Source organism: Bison bison, unplaced genomic scaffold (genome assembly GCF_000754665.1).
Source record: "Bison bison bison isolate TAMUID 2011002044 unplaced genomic scaffold, Bison_UMD1.0 scf7180017864213, whole genome shotgun sequence".
NCBI lineage: Eukaryota > Metazoa > Chordata > Mammalia > Artiodactyla > Bovidae > Bison > Bison bison.
The window spans coordinates 4,372,458-4,397,633 of NW_011494785.1; the positions used below are offsets into that span (position 1 = coordinate 4,372,458).

At 42.4% G+C, this 25,176-nt stretch overlaps 2 protein-coding genes across 2 annotated transcripts in view; both read left to right on the forward strand.

The window, feature by feature from the left end:
- WNK1 (WNK lysine deficient protein kinase 1) overlaps positions 1-25,176 on the forward strand; it is a gene marked incomplete at its 5' end in the record, with an annotated part of 130,077 nt that overhangs the window by 87,026 nt on the left and 17,875 nt on the right. The window contains 15 exon segments of the mRNA XM_010845214.1: positions 308-641; positions 1,392-1,579; positions 9,471-9,554; positions 15,880-16,029; positions 17,211-17,505; positions 17,508-17,686; positions 18,405-18,683; positions 19,359-19,456; positions 19,714-19,876; positions 20,398-20,514; positions 20,821-20,994; positions 21,225-21,282; positions 21,423-21,542; positions 22,025-23,427; positions 24,529-24,612. Of these exon segments, the coding sequence (XP_010843516.1) occupies positions 308-641; positions 1,392-1,579; positions 9,471-9,554; positions 15,880-16,029; positions 17,211-17,505; positions 17,508-17,686; positions 18,405-18,683; positions 19,359-19,456; positions 19,714-19,876; positions 20,398-20,514; positions 20,821-20,994; positions 21,225-21,282; positions 21,423-21,542; positions 22,025-23,427; positions 24,529-24,612 (3,726 nt within the window).
- LOC104992241 (serine/threonine-protein kinase WNK1) lies at positions 4,679-9,463 on the forward strand. The gene has a single exon (XM_010845028.1). The coding sequence runs from the start codon at positions 5,939-5,941 to the stop codon at positions 7,271-7,273; it is 1,335 nt and encodes a 444-aa protein (XP_010843330.1). The 5' UTR covers positions 4,679-5,938; the 3' UTR covers positions 7,274-9,463.

The following is a 25,176-nucleotide window of genomic DNA, read 5'->3' on the forward strand; positions in this document are numbered from 1 at the left end:
AAAAGGAGCCTTTTGGTTTTACCACTTGGATGCTTAGGTTCCCTGTTGATTTGTTATAATTAGTGAAGGTACATGTACTTCATGAATTTGTATAAAGATAACAGCATCTACTCCATGAGTATCTGCAAAAACGGTGGGCAAGTGCATAGTGCAGACCAGTGGTTTCACTGTTTGGTAAAGGTCAGTCCTCGGACAATTCTTTCTCCCTCTCCTTCTCTGTTTTCCTTTCCCCAAAGGCTGTTGTTTGTGTTTGGTTTGTTTTCTTTTGCTATCCTGCTGCTTCCTGATGTACCCTTTCATCCTGTAGGTAGATTCTGGGTATGTCTGTGAAGGTGATCACAAGACCATGGCAAAAGCCATCAAAGATAGAGTGTCGTTAATTAAGAGAAAACGAGAACAGCGTCAATTAGTGCGGGAGGAGCAAGAAAAAAGAAAGCAGGAGGAGAGCAGCTTCAAGCAGCAGGTGGAGCAGCAGCCCAGCACTGCCCAGGCCGGAGTCCAGCAGCCCCCTGCCACCAGCACTGGTGGACCCGCTGCCTCTGCTGCGTCTGCGTCCGTCTCCACGCAGGTAGAGCCAGAAGAGCCTGAGGCCGACCAGCACCAGCAGCTGCAGTACCAGCAGCCTGGTGTGTCTGTGATATGTGAGTATCAGGGGCCCAGTGAGGTTGCTAGGCACGCTCTTAGCTGACGCTCTGTCTTCCTGATCATCGTTTTGCACTGGCCTCTTGGTTTTGAATTGTGAATCTAACATATAAAAAAGAGGTTTGAAATGGTTTCTGTCTCTGTTTCCTTTTGGTTCTTACGTTCACATCTAATAGCATAGAAGAATAGGACAGTGGAGAAATGGGATTAGGATGTGAGAAATTCTGCAGGTTCCAGCATCTTGGATGTTCTATTTGTAGATTCCTACCTTTTACAATTTCTTAATAGTGAAATGTGACAGGTTTATCTTAGCTACTTAATATTGAACTGCTTAAACTGATTTCAGCTCTTTTAGCAAAGCTGAATAACGTATAAAGTAGAAATTAATGAGGCTACTAGTTAACTAATTAGAACCCGCTGGTCTCCATGGTTCAGACTTTGGAAGCTGTGTCAAACTTCAGGCCTATTAACAGCTGTTCTGTTTTATTCCCCCTTGTTCATCAGGTGGTAAATTCTGTGATGGCCAGGGGATTTTTTTTTTTTTTTTTTTTAAGATGAAACTTTTCTACATGGATTCCTCCATTAAACAAAGAAATCTACTTATTAAAACTAGTCATTCTTTATTTAGTTCAGGTCTGTGCAAAGATAAGACCAATTAACTCTAAAATCAGGGGTTTGTGATGCGAAAATGTGAATCTCCTTTTCATGATTTGTCTCTCTGTCTTGTATTTTGGCAACTTCTCCTTCAGCTGACGGGACGGTTGACAGTGGTCAGGGGTCTTCTGTCTTCACGGAATCTCGAGTCAGCAGCCAACAGACAGTTTCGTACGGGTCCCAGCATGAGCAGGCACCTTCCACTGGCACCCTCCCAGGGCACACAGCATCTGTTGTCCAAACGCAGGCTCAGCCCCATGCGGTATATCCACCCTCAAGTTTGGTGAGTAACTGCGCAAGAGCGCGCACGCCTGTAACATGCTCAGGGCACACTCTGCCGCTGAATGAGTGACAGCACGAGTCCAAAGTGAAAAGTACAAGTGGTGCCTTTCCAGAAGAGGCAGGTTATTTATTATAGAGTGCTTCGGAGTGGTTCAGGCAGGGTGGGATACATGCATTACTCTGTGAAGACACTGTTCACAGGATTTAAACTAATCAGCATTTGATTAAAGATCATGCTCTCTAGCACTTTAAAGTTGAAACTGTTCAAAGCAATGTAAGTTAGACATACAAATGGTTTGGGGGTGGGGGGCAAGGAGAGTTTTTCAAGTTACTTGAAAGAATTACTAAGTATTTTCTGTAAGATGTCTTATTGTGTAAAACACAGGTAAGACCTTCAAACCATTATAGAATGCTGCATGTGAGTACACCAGAGAAAAGGAATGACCATTTAATTTAGCGCTTGTGTTTAATCATCAGTTGCTATGCGTGTTCTTGCCTTAAAGTCTGTGTTGGACACAAGTTCCTTCCCCAGTATATGTTCATTTGCTTCTCCCCTTTATTTTGGTATCTGTTTTATGACTGATTTATTTTCAGATTTAATTTGTAGCAATTATATCCTGATGTATATATTGTACATTTGTACCTCTGCATATATACACATACACACACACACAACCATGTTTTACGTTAGCCACTCTTGCTTCTCATACAGAGAATGTTCAAATAGACCAGTAGATAATACCCCATTTCTTTGGTCAACCTTCCATGAAGTCTTCAGAAGTGAACAAGATGCATCTTCTGCCTCAGGACGGAATTGAGAATAACTGGTCACTACAGTGCTCTTGTTTAGTGAGATCTTTAGGCAGATAGATTGCCCCTCTGTCTCAGAAACTTTTAATCTGGATTTGTGGAACTCTTGTTCTTCATTGAATGAAACTCTTTTCTCTGGTAAGAAAATACTTCTGCTTGTTCTGGTCTCTTACCCTACAGCTGGAATAAAAGATGTTTGCTTGTTTGAGAGTCCGTTAGTTAGTTCTGCATTGGCTACATCTTAAGATGAACAGCCACAATTACAGAAAGAAAACTTCCAGTTGTAATAGCAATCTACTTCTCTGACCTTTAAAATAAGTAGGTAGGGAAGAACAGCTTTATACAGACTGTACAAGTGTATTTCTGTGGTGTAACAAATATTATTTGTCAGCATTTCTTATCAGTTTCTACTCTAGTTGATTTCTTCTGGATCATCATAACTATAGATTTTTTTTAAAACTTTTTAATCTCTTGGCTTCCTGCATCACAGGATATGAACTTTGGGTCTCTATTTAGAAATGGAAAAGGATTGACCATTTATGAAGATGCTAAATATTTAAGCCACAAATATAGCTATATTTATTAATGTTCTAAAAGCACACCATTAATGAAATGAAAAAAGGCAAACATTCCTGCCTTTTAATGATAATATTCTATGGAAGTGTCATGAAGAATTACTAAATATTGAGGATTTTTCAAAGCTTTTGTAATCAGTCCTAATTCCAGGAAGTATTTACCATGGCTTGCAATAGCATATCGATTACGAGTAAAATTTAAAAATACAAGAGAAGCAAGAGTGGGGGAAAAATTAATTAATTAAACAGCTCACAGTTTCTAAAAGGAAATAACAGACATGCTCAGGACAGCCTTAGAGCTTTAGATTTGCTGCTTTGTAAGATGCTTTAAACTTTTAAACCAAAGTTGAACCTCTGATATGGCTGAAAAAAATTTAACGTTATTCTTTAGAGATTCACAGTTTAGATATTTTTCCATTGACCACATTAATAAAAATACAGAATATTTCCCGTACCTATTACGAATTATGTCTAGAAAACTAATGCTTTTCCTGGAATATGACTTTTAGCTTTATAGACAGATAGGCAAATGTGATAAACTATTCTATCGGCCAGCAACTTTTTGTCTACTGCCTTCTAAAATCGGATTGAGAAATCTTGTATGTCTGAGGTTCCCAGAGCTCCAACAGAGCAATCCAGTCTTAAGATCTTCTGCATCTTATAATGTGCATTAAACTGATAGAATTTATTAACAAGTTTGCAGAGACTGCAAGCCAGTACTCATCGTTTTCCCAGTCTGTTCTGCTGCCTCAGTTGGTCATTCTTATTCATACACTCATAACAATTAATGTTATTTCAGAATGTTTAGGAAGGTACTTGATCATTATTTTGGTGGTTAATTTTAAAAAACCTGTATTTGACCAACAGTGTAGAGAGAATAGTATGGTCTGCCAAGTGTGCTTTGTGGAATTCTGTCTCCTCAGAATATGACTTCGTGGAATGGGGGGAGGATGGAACATTTCTTTATGTCAACTGTGCCCTGTTACCATTGTACATTTTGTTTTGTTTTCAGAGTGCTGTGTTTTTCACGTGTGTGTTTGTTTTCTGTTTAGCCTCGTCGTGGCCGTAGCATGTCGGTTTGTGTCCCCCATCTTCCTGCTGTCCCCTCTCTGTCCCGCATCTCTCCCAGTGCTCCTTCCACCCCACCACCAGTGCTGTCCGCACCTCTTTCTCCTTCCCTCCTCCGGACTGCCCCCGAGGAAACTTTTGCCGAAAAGCTTTCTAAAGCATTGGAGAGGGTCCTGCCTATGTACTCTGCCTCTCAGCGCAAGTGCCGACGCTCCAGCCTGCCTTCCCTCTTTGTCAGTGCTGTATGTAACATCAACTTCCTGACAGATGAACATTTATCACCAATGAATACATCCAGGCATCAGGAGTTGTAATAACGATTAAAAAGCAGGACTGAACTTAGTACATTTTTAGGAAATAGGTTTTTCCTGTAATTTGTTATAAGGCTGTAATGGGGAGAAAAGCAAGGAGGCAATCAGAGAGAATGCTTATAACACCCTTGGCACATAGCAGTTTGTGAGCAGCAAAATTTAGCCTTTATTATAATCTCCTATCCCCTACCAGTGTATTAAACTCCTTGCATTTTCACATTTTACCAAAGAGTATGTGTGTTATTTAATTTTAAACTCATTGGCTTTTTCGAAAGCAAACTTTCTCTTTATCAAAAATTACTGAAATATGTTTTCACTTTGTTCCAGAGAGATACCAATAATGCTGCATTTTTTCCCATAGTCAGTGAGGAATAATTGAAGAGAGAAAGTTGCTTTTAATTTGTTACCTATTTAAAATGAGGGATCAACAAACTAAAAGGCCGCATAATGTTCCCTCTTGGCAAGTTTTTTTTTTTTAGATTGAATAATGGACCTTGACTCTGGCAGTACGTTAGATGCACGCAAAATACATGCAGTTTGCTTTGGCCCATTAATGTCTATAGATGTGTTTATCTGTTAAGGTTATTTCAAACACTGTGGGACTTTGCTGCTGCTTTTCCAGATAGAGGGTTTGGTTAGCATTCTGATCTAGGAATCCCAAAACCATCAGATTTGTACTTAGGACAGTGATTAACTGTATAGTGTCTTGTGGCCTCGGAATACTCTTGAATAAACAACAATAAACCAGAGCATTCCGATTCAAAATAGAAACCTCATTTTAACTGTTGTGAAGAAGTAACAGTGGAGCCGTTTTCCGATTTTGATAGGATCTTTCCTATTGAAAGAGTGAAACTGATCTATCCTTTAAAAAAGGGCCCGTGAAAGTGAATTATTACAGTGTGTACCATTTGCATTTGACAGGGTACAATTCTCATTTTTAGAGTGTTTAACCTAGAACTGCTTCTATGACCAAAAAATGCTGTCAAATCAAGTTGGCTATTTACATTACCCTTTTCACCTGATTTGAACAGCAAATTAGTCGACCCTTAAACTGGTATCAGAAAAGTGGGCATTCAGTGGTTTGGCATCTGTAACATGTTTCATGTAGTAAAGCTAACTGCATATGGTTTGGGGCAGACGGGGAAAGACATGATGGTCACCAGCCAAGCTGTGTATCTTTCACTACCCACCAGAAATCTCTTCTGATTTCTAGTTAGAAGACATGACATTAGTTAATCAGAAATGAACCCTGGAGCCTCTTAACATAGCAGAAGACAATAAGGCTTCAGGGTAGGAAGATTTGGTACAGTCATAGGTGAGCATGTTACTTGTGGGTAAAAGCAGAATAGTCACTAGGAAGGTTAAATTCTTCTTTTCCTTTGAGGAGGGGAGCATTGTGGAAAAGCAGCTCTTATCTAATGCAAAGATCCCCACAGAATAGTTTTATTGACCCTGGATGTATTTAATGGGTTTTTACTATGCACATAATTTCCAAAAGCATTGTATTTCTTTATTAATTATAAATTTGGTGTAACCGTTTTGTAGGGTTACACAGAGCTGCCCAGTTGTGCATGTCTGATGTAATTTCACATATGAATGTATGAATTACTTGTCTTATTCATGTTGATACAGCCTCAGTCCATGGCGCATCCGCGTGGGGGGACCCCAACATACCCAGAATCACAGATATTTTTCCCAACTATTCATGAACGTCCAGTTTCTTTTTCACCACCTCCCACCTGTCCACCGAAGGTGGCCATTGCCCAGCGGCGTAAGAGCACCTCCTTCTTGGAAGCCCAAACTCACCAGTTCCAACCCCTGCTGAGGACTGTCGGGCAGAGTCTTCTTCCACCTGGTGGCAGCCCACCTAACTGGACTCCAGAGACTGTAGTCATGTGGGGCACTGCAGCCAGTAGAGTTGCTGGAGAGCTGTGTGAGGTGCAGGCCCATCCTGTGTTCGAGCCAGCTCCAGTTTACAGTGACTACAGAGCTGGACTGATGCTTCCAGAAGAAGCTCACTACTTCCTCCCTCCAGAAGCAGTGTATCTAGCCGGGGTACATTACCAGGCCCAGGTGGCAGAACAGTTTGAGGGTTTTCCATACAGCTCACCAGTCCTGTCAAGTCCTATGAAGCAGACACCTGAGCAGAAGCCAGTGCACGGGGGCCCCACCTCCAGTTCTGTCTTTGAATTTCCATCGGGACAGGCTTTCCTGGTAGGACACCTCCAGAATGTGAGATTAGATTCGGGACTGAGCCCAGGCTCTCCCCAGTCTAGCGTTTCTGCACCTATCAGTACAGATGCCACACGCTTGAAGTTTCACCCTGTCTTTGTTCCTCATTCTGCACCTGCTGTGTTAACTCATAACAACGAGAGCAGAAGCAGTTGTGTGTTTGAGTTTCACGTTCATACTCCAAGCTCCTCTTCAGGAGAAGGAGGGGGAGGAGTTTTACCTCAGCGCATTTACCGAAATCGGCAGGTTGCTGTGGACTCGAACCAGGAAGAACCACCTCCTCAACCTGCAGGACTACACAGCCGCCTGCAGCCTGTGACTGAAGAACAGCAGATGCCCCAGGCCCCAGAGTTGACCATCTCTGTGGTGGAGCCCACCGGACAGACCTGGCCCATAGGAAGCCCAGAGTACTCCAGTGATTCCTCCCAGGTCACTTCTTCAGACCCCAGTGAATTTCAGTCACCTCCCCCTACAGGGGGAGCAGCTGCTCCTTTTGGCTCTGACATCTCATTACCCTTTATCCGCGTGCCTCAGACAGTGTTACAAGAATCCCCACTCTTCTTCTGTTTCCCCCAAGGAGCCACCTCTCCGCAGGTTTTATCCGCCTCATTTTCTTCAGGAGGATCTGCACTCCATCCACAGGTTATAGGAAAACTTCACGGTTCTTTTACACTACCCTGCTGTGACAGTTACATTTAAGTTTTCTGTCCCTCTTTTCCATTCATCAGGGATATTGTTTAATTTATTGTGGAGTTTCTCCATTGAGCGGGAAGGGTGATTTTAAACTACTTGTATTTAAGACCAAAATTTGAGACCGAAGCGGCTTGATTGACCTATAATGTGTACAAACCCTTGGAAAAAAGAACACAAAAACTTAGAATTTTAATTACTTGTCAGAATCAGTTATTTCTGTCCAGTAACGTATTGGGTTGGCCAGAAAGTTAATTCGAGTTTTTCTGTATGATGGTATGTGAAAACCCGAACAAACTTTTTGGTCAGCTCAATAGAATGGATGGAGTTTTCAGCTAGTTGTGAACGTGTTAGTGTCTATAAAGTTGACAGAGCATTGATTATTTACAAACAGTACTGTAAAATGTTTCTTTCTCCCTAGAAACAAACATGGCTAGTTTTTAAAACTTGGAGGAGATAATTTTTTTCCCCCTAAAATGAGAAGAATGGAAAATAGGGAATTTTTTTTTTTGAAGTAGTATTAGGAATATATAGAATTTCCACTAATATGAAAGGATCTTAAAAGACAGGAAACACCTTAGGAATTTGTCTTAACAAATGAAGATGCCCTTTAAAAATGGCATCCAACAAGTCACAATGTATTATATGTTCAAATAAAATGTTAATCCATAAAGTTGACTAATTCTAATTTTTAGTAACTAAATTAGAATCTAGTATGGGTAATGGGGCTTTTGTCTTAAGAATTTGTGATACATATGTTGCAAGGTAAGGAACATGAGATATCTCGGTTCTTAGATTTTTCCTCAACAGATTAAATTCTGTTTATGTATGTGAACGTATGCAGCCTCTTGCAACTAAAGACAAAGTGATGGACATAGTAGGATTCAAGAAGTGGAATCAGTATTGACTGTTTTATATATTCCCTTGATGCATTTTGTCCAATGTATAAGTCTTATGCAGGAGACTATGCAGTTAATTAGGAAACTTTTAAGTTACGTATTCAGGATGTTATTTGGATGTTTTAAGTGATCTCACTCTTATATAAATTACTGTATGTTCTTCATACTTTCTTCCTGTGTTCTTCCCTCATCTGAGGCAAAAGTATCCCCCAAAATATACATCAAATACTAGTTACCTAGAGCAGTACTAAGAAGCAGAAAGATTCAGAGCTTGGAAATTTGTGCTGCGTGCACATGCAGTGTGATAAGCTCACGTTAACACACTGGTTGTCAGCTCTGCTCTAGATGTGCGCGCTGCCACTTTGACTCTGTGAACTTCCAGAATGAAATTTTAAACATCAGGTAGTCTACAGGAAAGGTGCAGCAGGAGTGTATGCTCAGGTGGCTAAGATGCAGTTGGACTGGATGTCCTATCCAAGTAGGCTCCAAAGAAGTGCCTCTGAACTGAGATGGACAGCAGAGGTGGGGCTTCTCGTCTTCATAACTCACCTCTGCCAAGTTCTTCTTTCAACTCTCACCTTCTTGTTTAACTTCTTCTAGGTGAGAGTTTCTCAGTTTCACCCTGATTGACATTTTAGATTAGGTGATTCTTAGTTGTGGGGGCTATTCTGTGCATTTGTTGGATGTTAACAGCATCTGTGGCCTCTACTCACTAAATACCAGGAGCAGCTACCTCTCCCAGCTGTGCCAACCAAAAACACGTCCAGATCTTGCCGAATGTCCCTGGGAAGGGTGTAGGGTACCCAAAGTGGCCCTGGTTGAGAACCATTGCTCTAGGTACTTGGCAGTAGTAGTAACAGGTTTTTGTTTTTTACATTTTTGACAAAAGTCACTATATCACTATAAGAAATAGCAAAAGGAACCAAAGTCACATTATCTAAATACCCCCTTTTCTTTGTTCAGATAGGTTTTTCAAATTGATAGTCTGGTTACTTTTTTCCTGATTTTCAGTAACAATTTTATTACGAATCTTGCTATTTTGGTAAAAATTATAGCCTGAGCAGTGGGATAGGTTAGGTTTTAACCATCAGTGGTTTTTGCATGGTATGTTCTATAATATGATCCTTCTCTACCCTTCTCTTTAAAAACCTGCCCCAGCCATCTCTCCCTCCATACTTGATCAAGCTAATGTTTCATCTTGCTCAGGCAGACTCTCAGGAACTCATATGTTTATTGCAGAACCCTGACCTCTGTGCATGGGTACCTTTGGGCTGCTCTAATTTTTTGTATTCACTTCTTTCCTTCAGGCACAGGGGCAGAGCCAGGGTCAGCCATCTTCAAGTAGTTTAACAGGGGTTCCATCCTCCCAACCCATGCAGCATTCTCAGCAGGTGAGAGCAACTCATTGCTGCGCTTTATCCAGAACCCTGTTTACATCTTTCATGAATTGGGTTCCTGATGTAAGTGGCTTGCTAAGTTTTTGAAAGGAAAATCGAGAAACATAACATTTCTTGTCTTCGGTAACATTTTAAAGAATCTTTTGTTTAATGTATTTTTGAATAGTCTATTAGATTAGACACATTAAAATTCAAAAGAATTTTTCCTGAAATAATTTATGTGCCTTCTTAAACAGATGATTCTATGCTGTTTTAACAATGTGGTTGACCCTTGAGCAACACGGGGGGTTAGGGGCACAGGCCTTCTGTTCAGTTGAAAATCTGTGTAACTTTATAGTAGGTCTCCCCTATTCATGGTTACATATCCATGGATTCATTAATCTTGGATTGTATAGTACTGAAAGAAATTCACGTATAAGTGAATCCGTACCATTCTAATCCATGTTATTCAAGGATCAACTCTACACAGAATATCAATTTTATTTCTGTATATTTCATGATTTGTTCTTTTATGAACGTTTTACCATTGCTTTCCTTGTGCTTGACTCTAATGATCTACACACCTTTTTAATTATTTCTAATCTGTGGGATGGGGTATCAGATTTTATGCTAAAGCGAATGAAAGCCTAGGAACCGTTTTCAGAAACTTTTATAACATGTTCTAAACTTCTGATTGGGGGAGTTTGTTCCCAAAGGTACAGAGAGCTCAAGAGATTGATACAGTGCTGAAGTATTCAACAGCAAAACTGCTGATTCTAAAATTAAGAATCTGTAGATCATCATTGCTATTAGTTAGCAGTAGTTATTTATAAGGAAATAATGCTTTAGGGGCACAATTGAGTATTTATTATCCGTTACAAATAAAATTTATAGTCACTACATGTGTCATAAAAACTTCCCAATGAATTATATTGTTAATAGTTCCTTACAAAGTGTGTTTTCAAACCACCAAATTCTGAATTGGCTTGTTTTTATTAATTTTTGAAACTTAAGTTTTTAATTCTTATTACAGATGGCCTGCTTATCATCCAGCATGTGATCATGTAGTCGTGATGCTGGCTTAAGATGAGGTGTTCTTTGTACAAGATTAACTTGGCTATATAGCCAAACCTTGTTTTATTGTGCTTCATAGGTACCAATTTTTTTTGTTGTTGTTTTAAACAAAAAATTGAAGGTTTGTGTTAATCGTGCTTCAGGCAAGTCTGTCGGCACCACCTTTACAACAGCATTTGCTCACTTTGTGCCTCTGTGTCACATTTTGGTAATGCCCACAGTATTCCAAGCTTTTTCATTATTATTCTGTTATGGTGATCTGTGATCAGTGATCTTTGTTACTATTGCAAAAAGATTATGACTTGCTGAAGGCTCAGGTGATGGTGATCATCTGTTAGCAATAAAGTATTTTTAAGTTAAGGTACATACATTGTCTTTTTAGCCATACTGCTATTTCACACTTAATAGACTACAGTAAGGTATAAACATAACTTATATGCACGAGGAATTCAGTCCAAAGAATTCATGTGACTCGCTTTATTGTAATATTCACTATATTACAGTGATCTGTATTATCTCTGAGGTACCTACATAATCCATTTTCTCTGTGACCAACATCTCTGTCTTATAGAATGGAAGGGCTGGAAATAACTTGTTTTGTCTTGCTTCTGCCCTTTCTTCCAGACAAGTATCTTAATCTGTATGTAATTATAGTTAAATTCAAGTAGTCACATTTTTGCCACCCTTAACAGGTTTAATTACATTAACAACCTCTGATAAGAACACAGATTTAAAGTTCCATAAAGCTGGGTGAGAACAGACACTGCCGTTGGTACCAGTTTCCTACCAATACCGGTAAAATGTACAGGTTTCAGTGTATGCTCTTTTTCCTTTTCAAAGGAATTTGTTAGATGTCTCATACTCGGGCATGTAATGAAGCAGACAGTGCAGGAAGCCCTTGAGAGTAGCAGTGATAAGAGTGTGCGCAGTCGGGCGGGCAGCTCTGCAAACTCTCAGTTGAAAGGAATTAGGTGGCTGACTCTCTGGGAAAAGGTGTGACTAAATGGCTATCTCTGCGGTACAGACGAAAGTGCCTGTTTCAGTGATGCTTTTCTTCAGACACTTTTATTTTAAATATAGGATGAATTAAGTAGAATCACAGTCTGCATGAATGTATGCAGTATGGACTGACTTTTCCAGGGTTGCATAGCTAGTAGGCAGATAGAATGAAATGTTACCAGAACCTAAGATTTCTTCCAGTAGTTTTTTTTCCCCCCTATATTAAAGTTCTGTGGGGACTCAGGATTATGCAAAGGTGCCCAAGAAGCTGCATTTAGTTAGTTTTATCTTCTGGGATTCCATATATAGAAAAGAAAGATGGTAAATCTTCTGTACTACTCAATTAGAGTCTCTTTTTAGATGTGATTTATGTTTTACATACTGTCAGGGCCCAGTGCCTCCTTAGGAAACCATCTCTAATTTTATTAGTGAAAGGAAAGAGATGAACTTTAGCTGAAATTTTCTTTATTTCTGTGTTTCTGAAATAAAATGAATAAGGCATTGCGTCTTTTCAGGTTTTCCTCAGGAATCTCTTCTAATGGTATGTTGTGTCTTAAAGTGGTACCAAAAATACCTTTCTCTTGGAAAACAGTATTTTGCCGCCAAGAAAGGTCATGAGCTACCCTACTGACTTAATTTCATCCAGCAGAACACATGTAGAGACTTAAGTATTTCTTACTTTCTGTTCAACGCAGGCTTAGGAGTTTTTTTTTTTTTTTCAAGCACCCTTGTCCGATAAATCGTACACAGTCTGTATAGGTTATGTGAACTGATTTCATGAGGCAGTTTTATGCAAAGCATGATATCAAGCTGTTATGCTAAAACAACATTTGTTTGGCTGAAGTGTTGATTATTAGCCAGGGTGATTGTGCAAAAAAACCATACCATATACTCCTGGCTTGTTCAGAGGTGCCACTTTTCTGTAAATTCTTTAAGGGTTAGCTGGCATACATGCCTCTCTATTACTTTAAGCAAGGAGTGAGGGTATGTCTATAAAACTGCTGATTTTTGACAGTCCACACACACACAGCAACTAATTAAACAGTTTTTTTCCAAACTGAGTTCATGCTCTGAAGGACCATGTGCTGAGTGGGCAGTGATGGACAGCCCATCACTGGCCACGGGGCCAGATGGCCTGTGGAAGGCTAGTTTCAGGGAGCCTGAGTCATCTGGTAAACATGTATGTCAGCCGCTACAAAAGGAGTGAGGATAATAGTAACATTATACACAATGTGCGAAGCACTCTACCTGGTTTTTTATTTGGTCCTTACATGAATCCTCCAAGTACCATCATTTCCATTGTACAGATGGGAAAGCTGAGACGAGACCTGGAGGGGCTGATTGCTTTACCCAGATGTACACAGCTTCTCAGAGAGGGTATTTAAACCCAAGCAGTCTGACTCCATGAAAGGAGGAAATTATATCTCTTCTGAGCAGAGGGGGATATCAGTAGGTTTGTGAAAGCCTTTGAACTGGACTGTGATTATGAGTTATATTCAAATGAAGGATAAGGAGTCTAGGGGGCAGTATAAGCAAGGTGGAAGGCAGAAAGGTAGACAGCTGTGAGACAAACCAACCAACCTTGGCTTCAGTGTAACCAGAATACAGATAAATCAGGACTTCCCTGGCAGTCCAGTGATTAGGACTCAGCACTCCCAATGCAGACCAGGACAGGGGTTCGATCCCCAGTCAGGGAACTAAGATCCCACATATGGCCTAAAACATAGCGGGGAAAAGTGAAGGTGAAGCTCTTTTTGAAAAGAGCTAATTAAGTCCAAACCTTGATGTAAGCAAGGTTCCACAATGATGGAGGTCAGGGGAGAGGTAAATCATATGTATAAATATAAGGTGGAGGTTTTCCTCAGATTTACCCCTTATAACAAAGGGGACCACTAGATAATCAGACCTTGATCCAGTGTTCATATCAGAGGGCTCTCACTGCTCTTTGCTTTGAACAATAACATAAAAAATACGAATGGACTAAAGTAAGACTGTTGAGAACAGATGTGCCTGTGAGGATCTTAAATGGTATGTGTATGGTTGGGAATGTTTGTAGGCAGTGTCTAACAGAGTTGGTTTTATATAAGCTGAGACATCATACATCTTATTCTTAGGGGAACAACCTCACTATTCCAGGTTCACTGTAAATAACTTAAAGGTTACATGAATATACTCCTGTGAAGCAATTGCAGAACACTACATCTATCCTAATATTAACCAAACAGATGTCAGACAAATCTACTATCACTGCAGATTTCACCTCAAGACACAACTTAAAGGAAAGGTACTGTGTTGTGTGCCAGAAAAGTGAGACTGTTCCTGGTCTAGGTCTCCTCAAGATAAAAATGCTGATGTATTGCATGTGAAGAACTGGAATGAGGCAAGGGAAGCAGTATTTCTGAATTAGTCTGTTTATATAATACACAGTCTTACTTAGCTATGTAAATTAATGGCTTAGGTAACTTAGATATTTCCATGTGAATTCCTTAAAGTTTCAATATATTCAAGTTAACCAAAAGCATTTTCTACTATTTTAGTTTTTAGTGGGAAAATGGGCATAATTGTCTTATATTCAGAGTTGCCTTAAAGTTGGGTATTTATGATATATCTTAGTTGCTGAAAATAAATTTTTTATAATTCAACAGCCATTAGTTTGTAATTTTTTAAAGTTAATAAGGATACAGTATCGGAAATAAATAAAACACAATTACTGTCACTATTACATTTCAGAATTCTTTTGAAGGTTTTAATTGGTGTAATAAGAAATAAGAAATAAATATCATGGAGAACAGATATATTATTTACAGGTGATTACCTAACAAAATCTAGGATGCTTATTGAGGTGTCCAGATGCATAATAAATATTAAAACAAAAATCTTGGGAATGCAGTGTATAGCATCATGATTAAAGTTGATAATACTGTATTATATGTTTGAAGGCCACTAAGAGAAGATTGTAAAAGTTCTCATCACAAGAAAAACAAGTCACTATGTATGGTGATGAATGTTAACTAGACTTACTGTGGTGAGTGTTTTGCAGTATGTACATATATCAAATCTGTGTTACCTGTTGTATTTCAATTAGGTACATACACACAAACACATACACACAGATAGCTTATCTTTGTACCAGCAATAACTAGTTCGTTGTATGGACCAGGACATATGTGAAAATCTGTTATTGTTTGTAGCATTATTTTAAGTAACAAAATATTGAGTCAAGCAAATGTTCATCATTAAGATATTGGTACCATAGATAAATGAAAGTGGTAGGTCAGAGAATAGTATTTATAAAAATGGGCTTTTTTTTTTTTTTTTTAAGTCAATGTGTGTAAGTGACCACTCATGCGTAGCAGAAAATCCATAAAGCAAGTGCACCAGACCACTAATTGTGGTTATATCTGGAGAAATGAGGTTGGGTGTTTTCATTTAACTCTATTAATGTAATATAATGGTTAAAATTTTTATTACAAACAGGTGTTTGTTTTGTATTTAAAAATTAATTTTTAAATTACTGATAGGTATTAGAGAATCTTCAAAGTCAGCTGTGAAGTTCAGAGTTTCAACTAGAGGGGGCCATTAATTTTACTGCAAAATTTAGTATTTGGGTACAGTTACATGTCAGCTTTGAGTAGAGACATATTATACCAGAGGGTCCAGCACATGCTGGATTCCCAGATGTCGTTCACTTTGCTGCACTTCAAAGTGAGTGGTTGTGCCCTTGTTTTCAAAGAAAGAAACCTCATTTTGGCAGTAAAATGAGCAATCACAAAGGTATAAGAGCTAGTCTATGGCAGAGTTCAAAATTCAGTGGTTTTCTTCTATTTTGTAGCTATTGTCAGAGCTGTTCTTTAAGCAAATTAATTACACAGTTGAAAAACTAGACTAAGATAATATGAACCACATTGAGAGCTGCTATCAAGAAATGGGAGCAAAGAGGGGAGGGCATTTGGAGGAGAGAACATCTGTTTGAACCTGGATCTGAAGGTGTCTAAATATCTGAGCTGCTCCTGGGGCAAGAAGCATGTCAGGTGAAGAACCAGTGGTGACTCAGACTCGGAAACATGGGTTAGTTCTTGGTTGACCCATCACACAGAGCAGCAGAGGAAAAATGAAGATGTATAAAGGGGAATTGGTGAGTTTGACTTTGTGCATGTCTTGATTACTAAAATTGCCATCTCTTACAGACACTGATAAGCAGATGTACTGCCTTAGAAACATGCTGTTAATGATTTGAAATAAAACTGAGTGATGGTTTTCTTCTCAGCAGCAAGGAGTGCAGCCAACAGCCCCCTCTCAGCAGGCGGTGCAGTATCCGCTCCCTCAGACATCGGCCCCCAGCGAGGCCACGATTGCACAGCCTGTGAGTCAGCCTCCACCTCCACAGGCCTTGCCACACGTGTCCGCGGGAAAACAGGTGAGTGCCACACTTCTGGAAGGAGCACCGCATGACTTCTGCTTCCCTGGTGGTAAAACTGCAAAGTGGAATGAACATTACTTCTGTGCATTGTTCCCGTTCAGTCGCTCAGACCGCAGCCCGCCAGGCTCCTCTGTCCATGGCGTGTCTTTTGTACATATGAATTGATTAATATAAATGGGTTTATAAAGCAGTGGTAATCCAAAAATGTTCAACTTTTAGGTTTATCAGCCTAAAATAAGTTTGATAGATGTAGAACTGATAAAGGGCTGCAATGATGACATTTTCTAGAATTGTCAGTTGTATCTGTTCTAGGTTTGCAGTTATGCCGTGTTTTCACATAGACTTACATGTTGTTCCCTGCCCTCATTGTCTTCTGACAGTCATAAAAAAACCCTATACGGAGTGATTTTTTTTTTTTTTTCCCCTAAATAATCCTTCTAGTCACTTGAAAAGTAGCCCTGTTGAAGATACACCTTTCTGAGTGACATTTTTTCAACTTTAAGGATGGAACTTGTGCTTGTATTTTGATACAATGTATTGTTCCTGTCATATTTTGTCACATCTGAGACTCTGTCAGTTGTAAAATGCACCGTTATTTTAGGTAACACTGAGAACTGACGCACCATTAATTGTAAGTTATATCTTAATTTCGTAAGTGTTAAAATGACCATGTGGAAAGGCATGGTTACATCCTGCAATTAGTGGAATATGGTCATAGACCTACTCTTACAGGCCTGGGTGGGACATGAGAACTGTGGAAGCAATATGGATGAGCTATAAGTCCACTGGGGAGAAAGTCCTTTGAATTTCAGCCATTACTATAATAGCAGTTGTAAGTTTAGCGACAGCAAACGTGCCAGTGGATTATGGCTTGTGAAACATGCCTCAGTCAGGATGTGCAGAAGACATTTCCTATGCAAGAGCTCTCTGTTGTTGATGGTGAAGTGTGAGTGGAATTTTCTAGAACAGATTTAGAACAGCAGCAGTCCATCAGCCGCCCGTCTGCAGCTGCCTCTCCCTCATCCTGTTGGCACGTTAACTTATTACTACTAATATATGCAGGGATTGATGTTTGTTTTAATTTTCTTTCTTTTTGGCTAATAAACAAGTCTTGCTTTTGGCAGCCTTGCTTTTTTTTTTTTTAAGTCTGTCTGTTTTGTTTTTCTTTACCTTCCCAGCTTCCAGTTTCCCAGCCAGTACCAACTCTCCAAGGCGAACCTCAGATCCCAGTTGCAACACAGCCCTCAGTCGTTCCCGTCCATGCTGGTGCTCACTTCCTTCCTGTGGGACAGCCACTCCCACCCTCTTTACTGCCCCAGTACCCCGTCTCTCAGCTGCCCCCCATCTCTCAGCTCCCCTCTGCTCCTCCTCACGTGTCTGTGGCTCAGCCAGGCTTCCCACCCCTGCCGGTCACGATGGCAGCTGGCGTTAGTCAGCCTCTGCTCACCTTGGCTTCATCTGCTGCGGCGGGGGGCGCCCCGGGGCACCCACTGTGGTCCCTAGTCAGCTTCCTGCTCTCCTGCAGCCTGTGACCCAGCTGCCGAGTCAGGCTCACCCGCAGCTCCTGCAGCCAGCAGTTCAGTCCATGGGGATCCCCGCCAGCCTTGGACAGACTGCCGAGGTGCCACTTCCCCCTGGAGATATTCTCTACCAGGTATTGTGCTGGCTGGCAGATGAAGGGCCCCAGAGGGTTTGGTCGTAATGACAGAACATCAGGGACTTAAAAACCGAGGAACTGAATATCATAATAACCAGCAATAACACAGGTTGCTATTCTCAACCAGACATGCCAAAATAGTCCACATCTGAGAAAGGACCCAGTAGAGATGTCTGAATCATTTGCATCTTTTCCAAGACCCCTCCTTGAGAGAAAAATGGCTCTCTCCACATTCACTGTGAGCTGAGAGCTCGGTATGACTCAACAGTAGGTTGTATCAGGCTGCGTTTTTTTATGGGAGGAGTAATGGTGGGTAGCCAACATGGTATCAATGGAAACCTTCAGGGTTTAGATTTAGAATACTAGCAAGTCGTTATGTGACTGGCATGACTGATACCTTCAAGAGTTTTTGCATTTTCATGTTGGACTGCCTGGAAAGTAGGTGTTTTTTTTTGGAGGAATTATGTTTATTCTTCCTATTTAAAATGATCTCGGAAAAAGTAGCAGTTTAAAAGTTCAGTTAGGTACTGTCCTGTCCTCTAAATCGAAATCAGTCAATCATTTCATTTGAAAATCTTCTTTAAATTATTAGAGATTGGGCTACTTTCTTTGCTGTGTGCTTTCCTTTCTTTTTCTCTTTCCCTTGCATGTCTTGCTGTTTTGCTCATTTGATGACCCAACCTGCACTAATTTCCCTTCCTCGTTTCTGTCACAGGGCTTCCCACCTCGACTGCCATCGCAGTACCCAGGAGACTCAAACATTGCTCCCTCCTCCAGCGCAGCTTCTGTGTGCCTGCCTTCTGCAGTCCTGTCCCCTCCCATGCCGACAGAGGCGCTGGCTGCCCCGGGTTACTTTCCTGCAGTGGTGCAGCCCTATGTGGAATCCAGTCTCTTGGTTCCTGTGGGCAGTGTAGGAGGACAGGTCCAGGTGTCCCAGCCGGCAGTGAGCTTAGCACAAGCCCCCACCACATCCTCCCAGCAAGCAGCTCTGGAGGTAAATGGAGTTCCTGCATGTTTATATCTGAAGCATACATACAGTGGGATAGAAATGACAAAGGAGAAACATAGGTTCCCTGGCTTAGGATTCATTTGGAAACTATTTCAAACTAACTTGTGAATGACTTTTTCTTACAGCAGAATGAAATGCCAGTGTGGGGGCCTTGTTGCCACTGGCTGTTCTGTTGGGAAGTGAGTGTGCCTTGAGAAGAATAACGGTTGTTAGCACTTCACTTCTCTAGCTGGCCCTCTAGCCGTCGTTCTTAACCCTTTCTTTCACAAGTTCCTGCCGTGGGCAGTCACCAGAATAGCTTCCCCCGCTATGCTCCCAGTGGCCCTTTCTGCCCCCTCCGAGAGAGCTCTGAGCGTCTTCTGCATTTGCTCTGCCTGCCCGGTTGCACATTGTGGTGAGATGCTGGCGCATGGCAGGTTGTAGTTTCTTGCTGCCTGGCCGCTCCTCTGGCTGATGACACACCATGCAGTCTGTACCAGAGACTAGCTTTAGAAATTTCCTTCGCAACTTTAAGACGACTGTCTGTAGATGCTGAAATTGAGAGTTATAGTGCTTTTAGGACTTAGGGGAGGGATAAGGAAAAAAAAGACTAGCTAGTTGGGGATGGTCAGTAATAAACTGCTTTATGGCCGAGGTGTGAATTTCCCTTTCTGTTCACAGAGCACTCAGGTCGTCTCTCAGGTGGCTCCTCCAGAGCCAGCTCCCGGGGCTCAGCCACAGCCTGCCCAGCCAGCCGCGGTGGTCTCTTCTATAGACAGGTATGTGAAGGGCAGTTCTCCACTCTTGGCGGGAGGATGGAATAGGAGGGAGGTAGAAATGTGAAGGGCAGTTCTCCGCTCTTGGCGGGAGGATGGAGTAGAAGGGAGGTTGAAATATGAAGGGCAGTTCTCCGCTCTTGGCGGGAGGATGGAATAGAAGGGAGGTTGAAATGTGAAGGGCAGTTCTCCGCTCTTGGTGGGAGGATGAATAGAAGGGAGGTTGACGTTGCACCATAAACTGCACATTGTCTTTGCAGCGCACATTCAGATGTGGCTTCAGGCCTGAGTGATGGCAACGAGAATGTCCCCTCGTCCAGCGGGAGGCACGAGGGCAGGACCACGAAGCGGCTGCATCGGAAGTCTATAAGGAGCCGCTCTCGTCACGAGAAGCCTTCCCGCCCCAAACTGAGAATTCTCAATGTAAGTGTTGCTGACTTCTGGCCTCATGTAGTTGACTAATAACTTTTAAATATTTATAAAGCTTGGGTATATTGATGAAAGTTTGGGATCTTTTTTTTTTTAATCACCCAAATGATATTGTTACATTCGATCTTTCTATGAGAAGGCACTGTCTTATCTTTTAGGGAAAAAATACGGTTTTATTTGTAGAACAAAGACCTTACGTTTCTTCCAGACCCTTTAGTGAAAGATGTATGCAAGTGCATGCTAAGTTGCTACAGTTGTATCCAACTCTTTGCACCCCTATAGACTGTAGCCCAGTAGGCTCATCTGTCCAAGGGGTTCTCCAGGCAAGAATACTGGGGTGGGGTGCCATTTCCTTCTCCATAAGTATATAAGTAGCTGAAAGGCTGATATTTTCTTCAGGATTCCTTGCTAGTAGTATAAGAGGCAGTGCTTGGCCTGTGTTACCTGTCACATTCAGTCCCAGAGCTGAGTGTGGTGTTCTGAGATATGAAGTACCTTTCTTTTTTTCTTCTTAGGTTTCAAATAAGGGAGATCGGGTGGTAGAATGTCAGTTAGAGACTCACAATCGGAAGATGGTTACATTCAAATTTGATTTAGATGGTGACAACCCTGAGGAGATAGCCACAATTATGGTACGTCTCTGGAGTTCCAGACTTTTCCTATGTCCTTGATCTTTATATCCACTGCCGTAGGCGCATGTGCAGTATTCTGTGAATTGTTTTGACAGTAACGTATTTATTTCAGTGTGAATTTAACTGGCACACCAAACCTGTGATTTAGAGGTGTTTTTTTCTAGGTCGTGTATAACTAGGTATTGAAGAACCGACTTATGTAGTAATCAAATCCAGTATGGGTATTACACAGATGGGCAGAAGTGGTGGTGGGATGACTAAAGCCCCAGCACTGTACGGAAGGTTGACGCCGCGTTCCTCTTACAGGTGAACAATGACTTTATTCTGGCACTGGAGAGAGATGCGTTTGTGGAGCAAGTGCGGGAGATCATTGAGAAAGCTGACGAGATGCTCAGTGAGGATGTCAGCGTGGAGCCAGAGGGTGACCAGAGCTTGGAGAGTCTCCATGGCAAGGATGACTATGGCTTCTCAGGCACCCAAGTAGGTTCATCATTCCCATGGTGAAGCTCTGTTTATGGTAAAAGTATGCTGAATTTGCCTTGCGGAGTCTGAGCCGTCTAGTCTGACACTTTGCGAGCGTCCAGTGATACCACATCACACCTGTAACTGCGACGATCAGCATTTATATTCTCTTTGCATGTGGCCATTTGCTTTGCTTGATCATTAAGATTGAGTTAGAGAACACGTTTAATCCCTTTTGTTTGTTGTAGAAATTGGAAGGAGAGTTCAAACAACCAATTCCTGCATCTTCCTTGCCACAACAGATAGGTGAATTTCTTTTCTTTTTATTGTTTATTCTAACCTTTTACCTAAGAAGGTGTGTGCTAATGATGAAATTTTGAAGCTTTGTGTTGGTGACTGTGTATGTAATAATAGCACAGTTAAGTGGTTTGTTTCTTTTTAAGCAGGTGTTCCTGCCAGTTCTTTAACTCAAGTTGTTCATTCTGCTGGAAGACGGTTTATAGTAAGTCCTGTGCCAGAAAGTCGATTACGAGAATCAAAACTTTTCACTGAAATTTCAGATACGGGTAAGAAATTGTTTATCCCACATACGTGTATAAATCCCATGTCTCTCCCTCCTAGATTGGAAACTTGGTCAAATGACGACGTAGACAGTAGAGAGGAGTAGAAAATTGACTAACCAACAGATAAACATATGGAGAAGGGAAATAGATGATGAACAGAGTGGATGTAAGCAAATGGGCATGGAAGGAGGCCACACTAGACATAGCCTGTATGACCGAAGCCGAGTGGGTTCAGCACCATGTGTGTCTCCATGCCTACTACCATGGACAGCTTGCGGTCCCTCCGTGTCCCTTGAGAAGTACATATTCATACAAGATGACCTACTCTGCTTGAGCTCCCCTGTCACATGCTGACACCTGCTCAGGAGGGTTCATGTACCTTTTGGGTGTGTGGCACTGTTAAGATTCCCAAGGATAGGTGAGGGCACCCTTCTGAACTGGCTTTTTACAACGAACTGAGTCTGAGTTTTCCTTTTCCTTTGCAGTTGCTGCTTCCACATCTGCTGGCCCTGGAATGAACTTGTCTCACTCTGCCTCATCCCTTAGTCTGCAGCAGGCCTTTTCTGAACTTAGACATGCTCGGATGGCAGAAGGGCCGAGTACGGCCCCTCCCCACTTTGGTCAGACAGGCCCCGTGTTTCCAGCAGTGCCTCCCACCCTGAGCAGTGCCCGGGGAGCCCCAGCCGCAGCAGCCGCAGCCTCGGTGTCAGCCCCTGCCCCGAGCCACCCTCTTAGTGACGTGACCACATCGGTCATTCAGACTGAGGTGACAGTGGCCCCTGGAACAGGTGTCATGCCTCCCAGTGGTCTCCCTGTACCCCCTGTGTCTGAGTCCCTGGCATCTTCCAGCGTGGCCCCCAGCGTCACCATCCCTGCAGTTCTCTCGGCACTACCAGCGCCCCAGGCGGCACAGGCTCCCACCCCTGGCAGCGGGGCCTCCAGTGCAGGCACTTTCCCCTCAGCACCCGCATCCCTGACACCAGCCTCTGCTGTGGGCAGCGCTGTTGCCTCTGCTGCTCAACTTCCGCCTGTGCCGTCTCAGCCCGCGGTAGGCAGCTCGGCCGGGGTGGCCACGCTGACAGCCGTGCCCGCTGCCGCTCTGGGCCCTAGCCTCACGGCAGTGCCGTCCCTTACTCTCAGCAGCAGTACCTCTGCCCCAGCTCTGGCAGAGACAGTGCTGGTCAGTGCCCACGCACTGGATAAGACGGCCCATAGTAGCACCACTGGCCTGGCTCTGTCCCTTCCTGCAACCTCGTCCTCTCCCGCCCCTGGAGCAGGAGTGTCCAGTGCTGTTTCTCAGCCTACTGCTGCGGCTCACCCTTTGGTCCTCCCATCAGTCGTAACCTCTACTCCCGTACTCTCCCAGGCAGGACCCATGTCAGCACCTCTACTGCCCCAGGTACCCGGTATTCCACCCCTGGTACAACCTGTTGTCAGCGTGCCTGCTGTGCAACAGACCCTGGTTCATAGTCAGCCTCAGCCCGCTCCACTCCCCAACCAGCCCCACACTCACTGTCCCGAGATAGACGCCGACACTCAACCCAAAGCTCCTGGGATCGACGACATCAAGACTTTGGAGGAAAAGCTGCGATCTCTCTTTAGTGAGCACAGTTCTTCTGGAGCCCAACACGCCCCCGTCTCTCTGGAGACCTCGCTCACTGTAGAGACCGCTGTCACAGCAGGCCTCCCAACCACTGCTGTTGCACCAAGCAAGCCTCTGACTTCCACTGCCAGTACTTGCTTGCCACCAACCAGTCTGCCCTTAGGAGCAGCTGGCTTGTCAGTTATACCAACGGTCACTCCTGGTCAAGTTTCCACCCCAGTCAGCTCTGCGCCAGGAGTGAAACTTGAAACTGCTCCAGCAAAGCCACCTTTAACTAAGCCTCCAGTAAGATTCTTATTTTGAAATAGTTGGGAAAATATTGTTCTTCCCTATCCCCCACCCTAAAGTACACTTTTTCAGCTCAGCCTTGTAGTATAGTTACAATGATGCTTGGCTTCCTTATAGTAGATATTTATTAAATTAATTGAAGGTGATTTTAGAATACATGTTCATTGAACTTGGAGATTTTTCTCTTTTGAAATGTGGCAGGATTGGGGGTTAACTATAAGATTTTCTAAGAATGTATAGAAGGTAAAATACAGGCGTTGTTTCTGAACTGGTGCAGACTGAGACTGAAGAAGCCCGTACCCCACAGGGTGTGGGGTGCTCCTGAGGCAGCTGTGCCTGGCCACAGCAGTTCACAGTCTTTGTTTCCATGAGGATGAAGCAGGCTTTCTGCTTTGCTCAGATTCCATAGACACACAATTTGGAGTTTATAAAAAGTTGGAAGTTGGTGGTAAATTTGATGGAAGGAGAAGTGAATCTAACGTTAAGGATACGATTACTAGAATGTGTTTGCTGGTTCTGCTGTGGAGCCTTCCTCTCATTCTGCCATCTTCAGTCTCTGCTCTTCTCCAGATAACAAGGCTGTGTTTCCCCTGTTGTGTGCTTCCCCCTCTTTCTGCCTTGCCTTCGGCGTGAGATCCCTTGTACAGAGGGGTAGTACAGTGGCTTCACTCAGACAGCATACAGATGACTTGATAGCATTAGATTTCTGATGCCTTTTGCTATCAGACCTGCCCCATAGTTATTTCTGAACTGTGCTGTGCCCTCAGACAGCCTGATGACACTGTGCCAGACAGGCTTGCGAGGGCCTGGCCTGTGCCTCATGTTCAACAGCCTTCATCTGCTCTGCTTTCTCTCGGGAACAGCCTTTTACTAAGTTCTGTTCATTGTATTGGTATATCATGGTAACCCTTCTAAGAGTGCCACGGTTATAACGTCCTTTATTTACGATAGATACCAGAGTGTAACCAAGGCAACAGAGTTCCCTTAACCAGATGCGTCCTGTTCCTACGCTTCTGCATTTGAATTAGTCGGTTTGCTCTCTGTATGCTGTCTCTGCTCAGCATCTCACGGACTTGAATTTCCCTTCATTGTCTGTAGGTGCTGCCCATGGGCACTGAACTTCCAGCTGGTACTCCACCCAGCGAGCAGCTGCCACCTTTTCCAGGACCTTCACTAACTCAGGTGCCCTGCAACTTGGCAAATTTCTGTTTGTGCCTCCTTTCTTTCTCAAAGCTTATTGCAGTTCTCCACTGCAGGATCTTGCCTCTGGCTCCTGTTTGGTTTTAACTTAGTAACAACTTGCTTTTAAAACACCGTAGCTGATGATATAGGCCCTACTTAAAGTCAGAAGCAAATCATCTAGAAATCATTTACTGTTAATATTTTTTCATATCTTATGGAAATAATAGCAAACGTGACATTTTGACAAAAGATATAACTGCTTTGTCATTCATACTTTTGTAGAATACTGAAAGATTACACCATTGTGCAAGTGAAAAATTTTTATGTAATCAAAATTAATGGTGAAAGTTCCTAAGAAAAGGGTGCCACCCTGATAACTGAATACGGCCTTTTTTTTCTTGAATGTTTGACATTTCTCTCAGTGACCTCCTAATGAAGTACGTAATTGGGTATGAGAGGGTCATGGTTATGAAAAACAGGTATTAATCTTAAAATCCAAAACCCAGCAGAGCTCAGCTAACATGAGATTGCTCAGAGACAAGTGAAACCAGTGACATCATAATG

Excerpts from the sequence above, each read along its gene's own strand:
- LOC104992241 (XM_010845028.1), top strand. The coding sequence starts at position 5,939 with ATGTATGAATTACTTGTCTTATTCATGTTGATACAGCCTCAGTCCATG.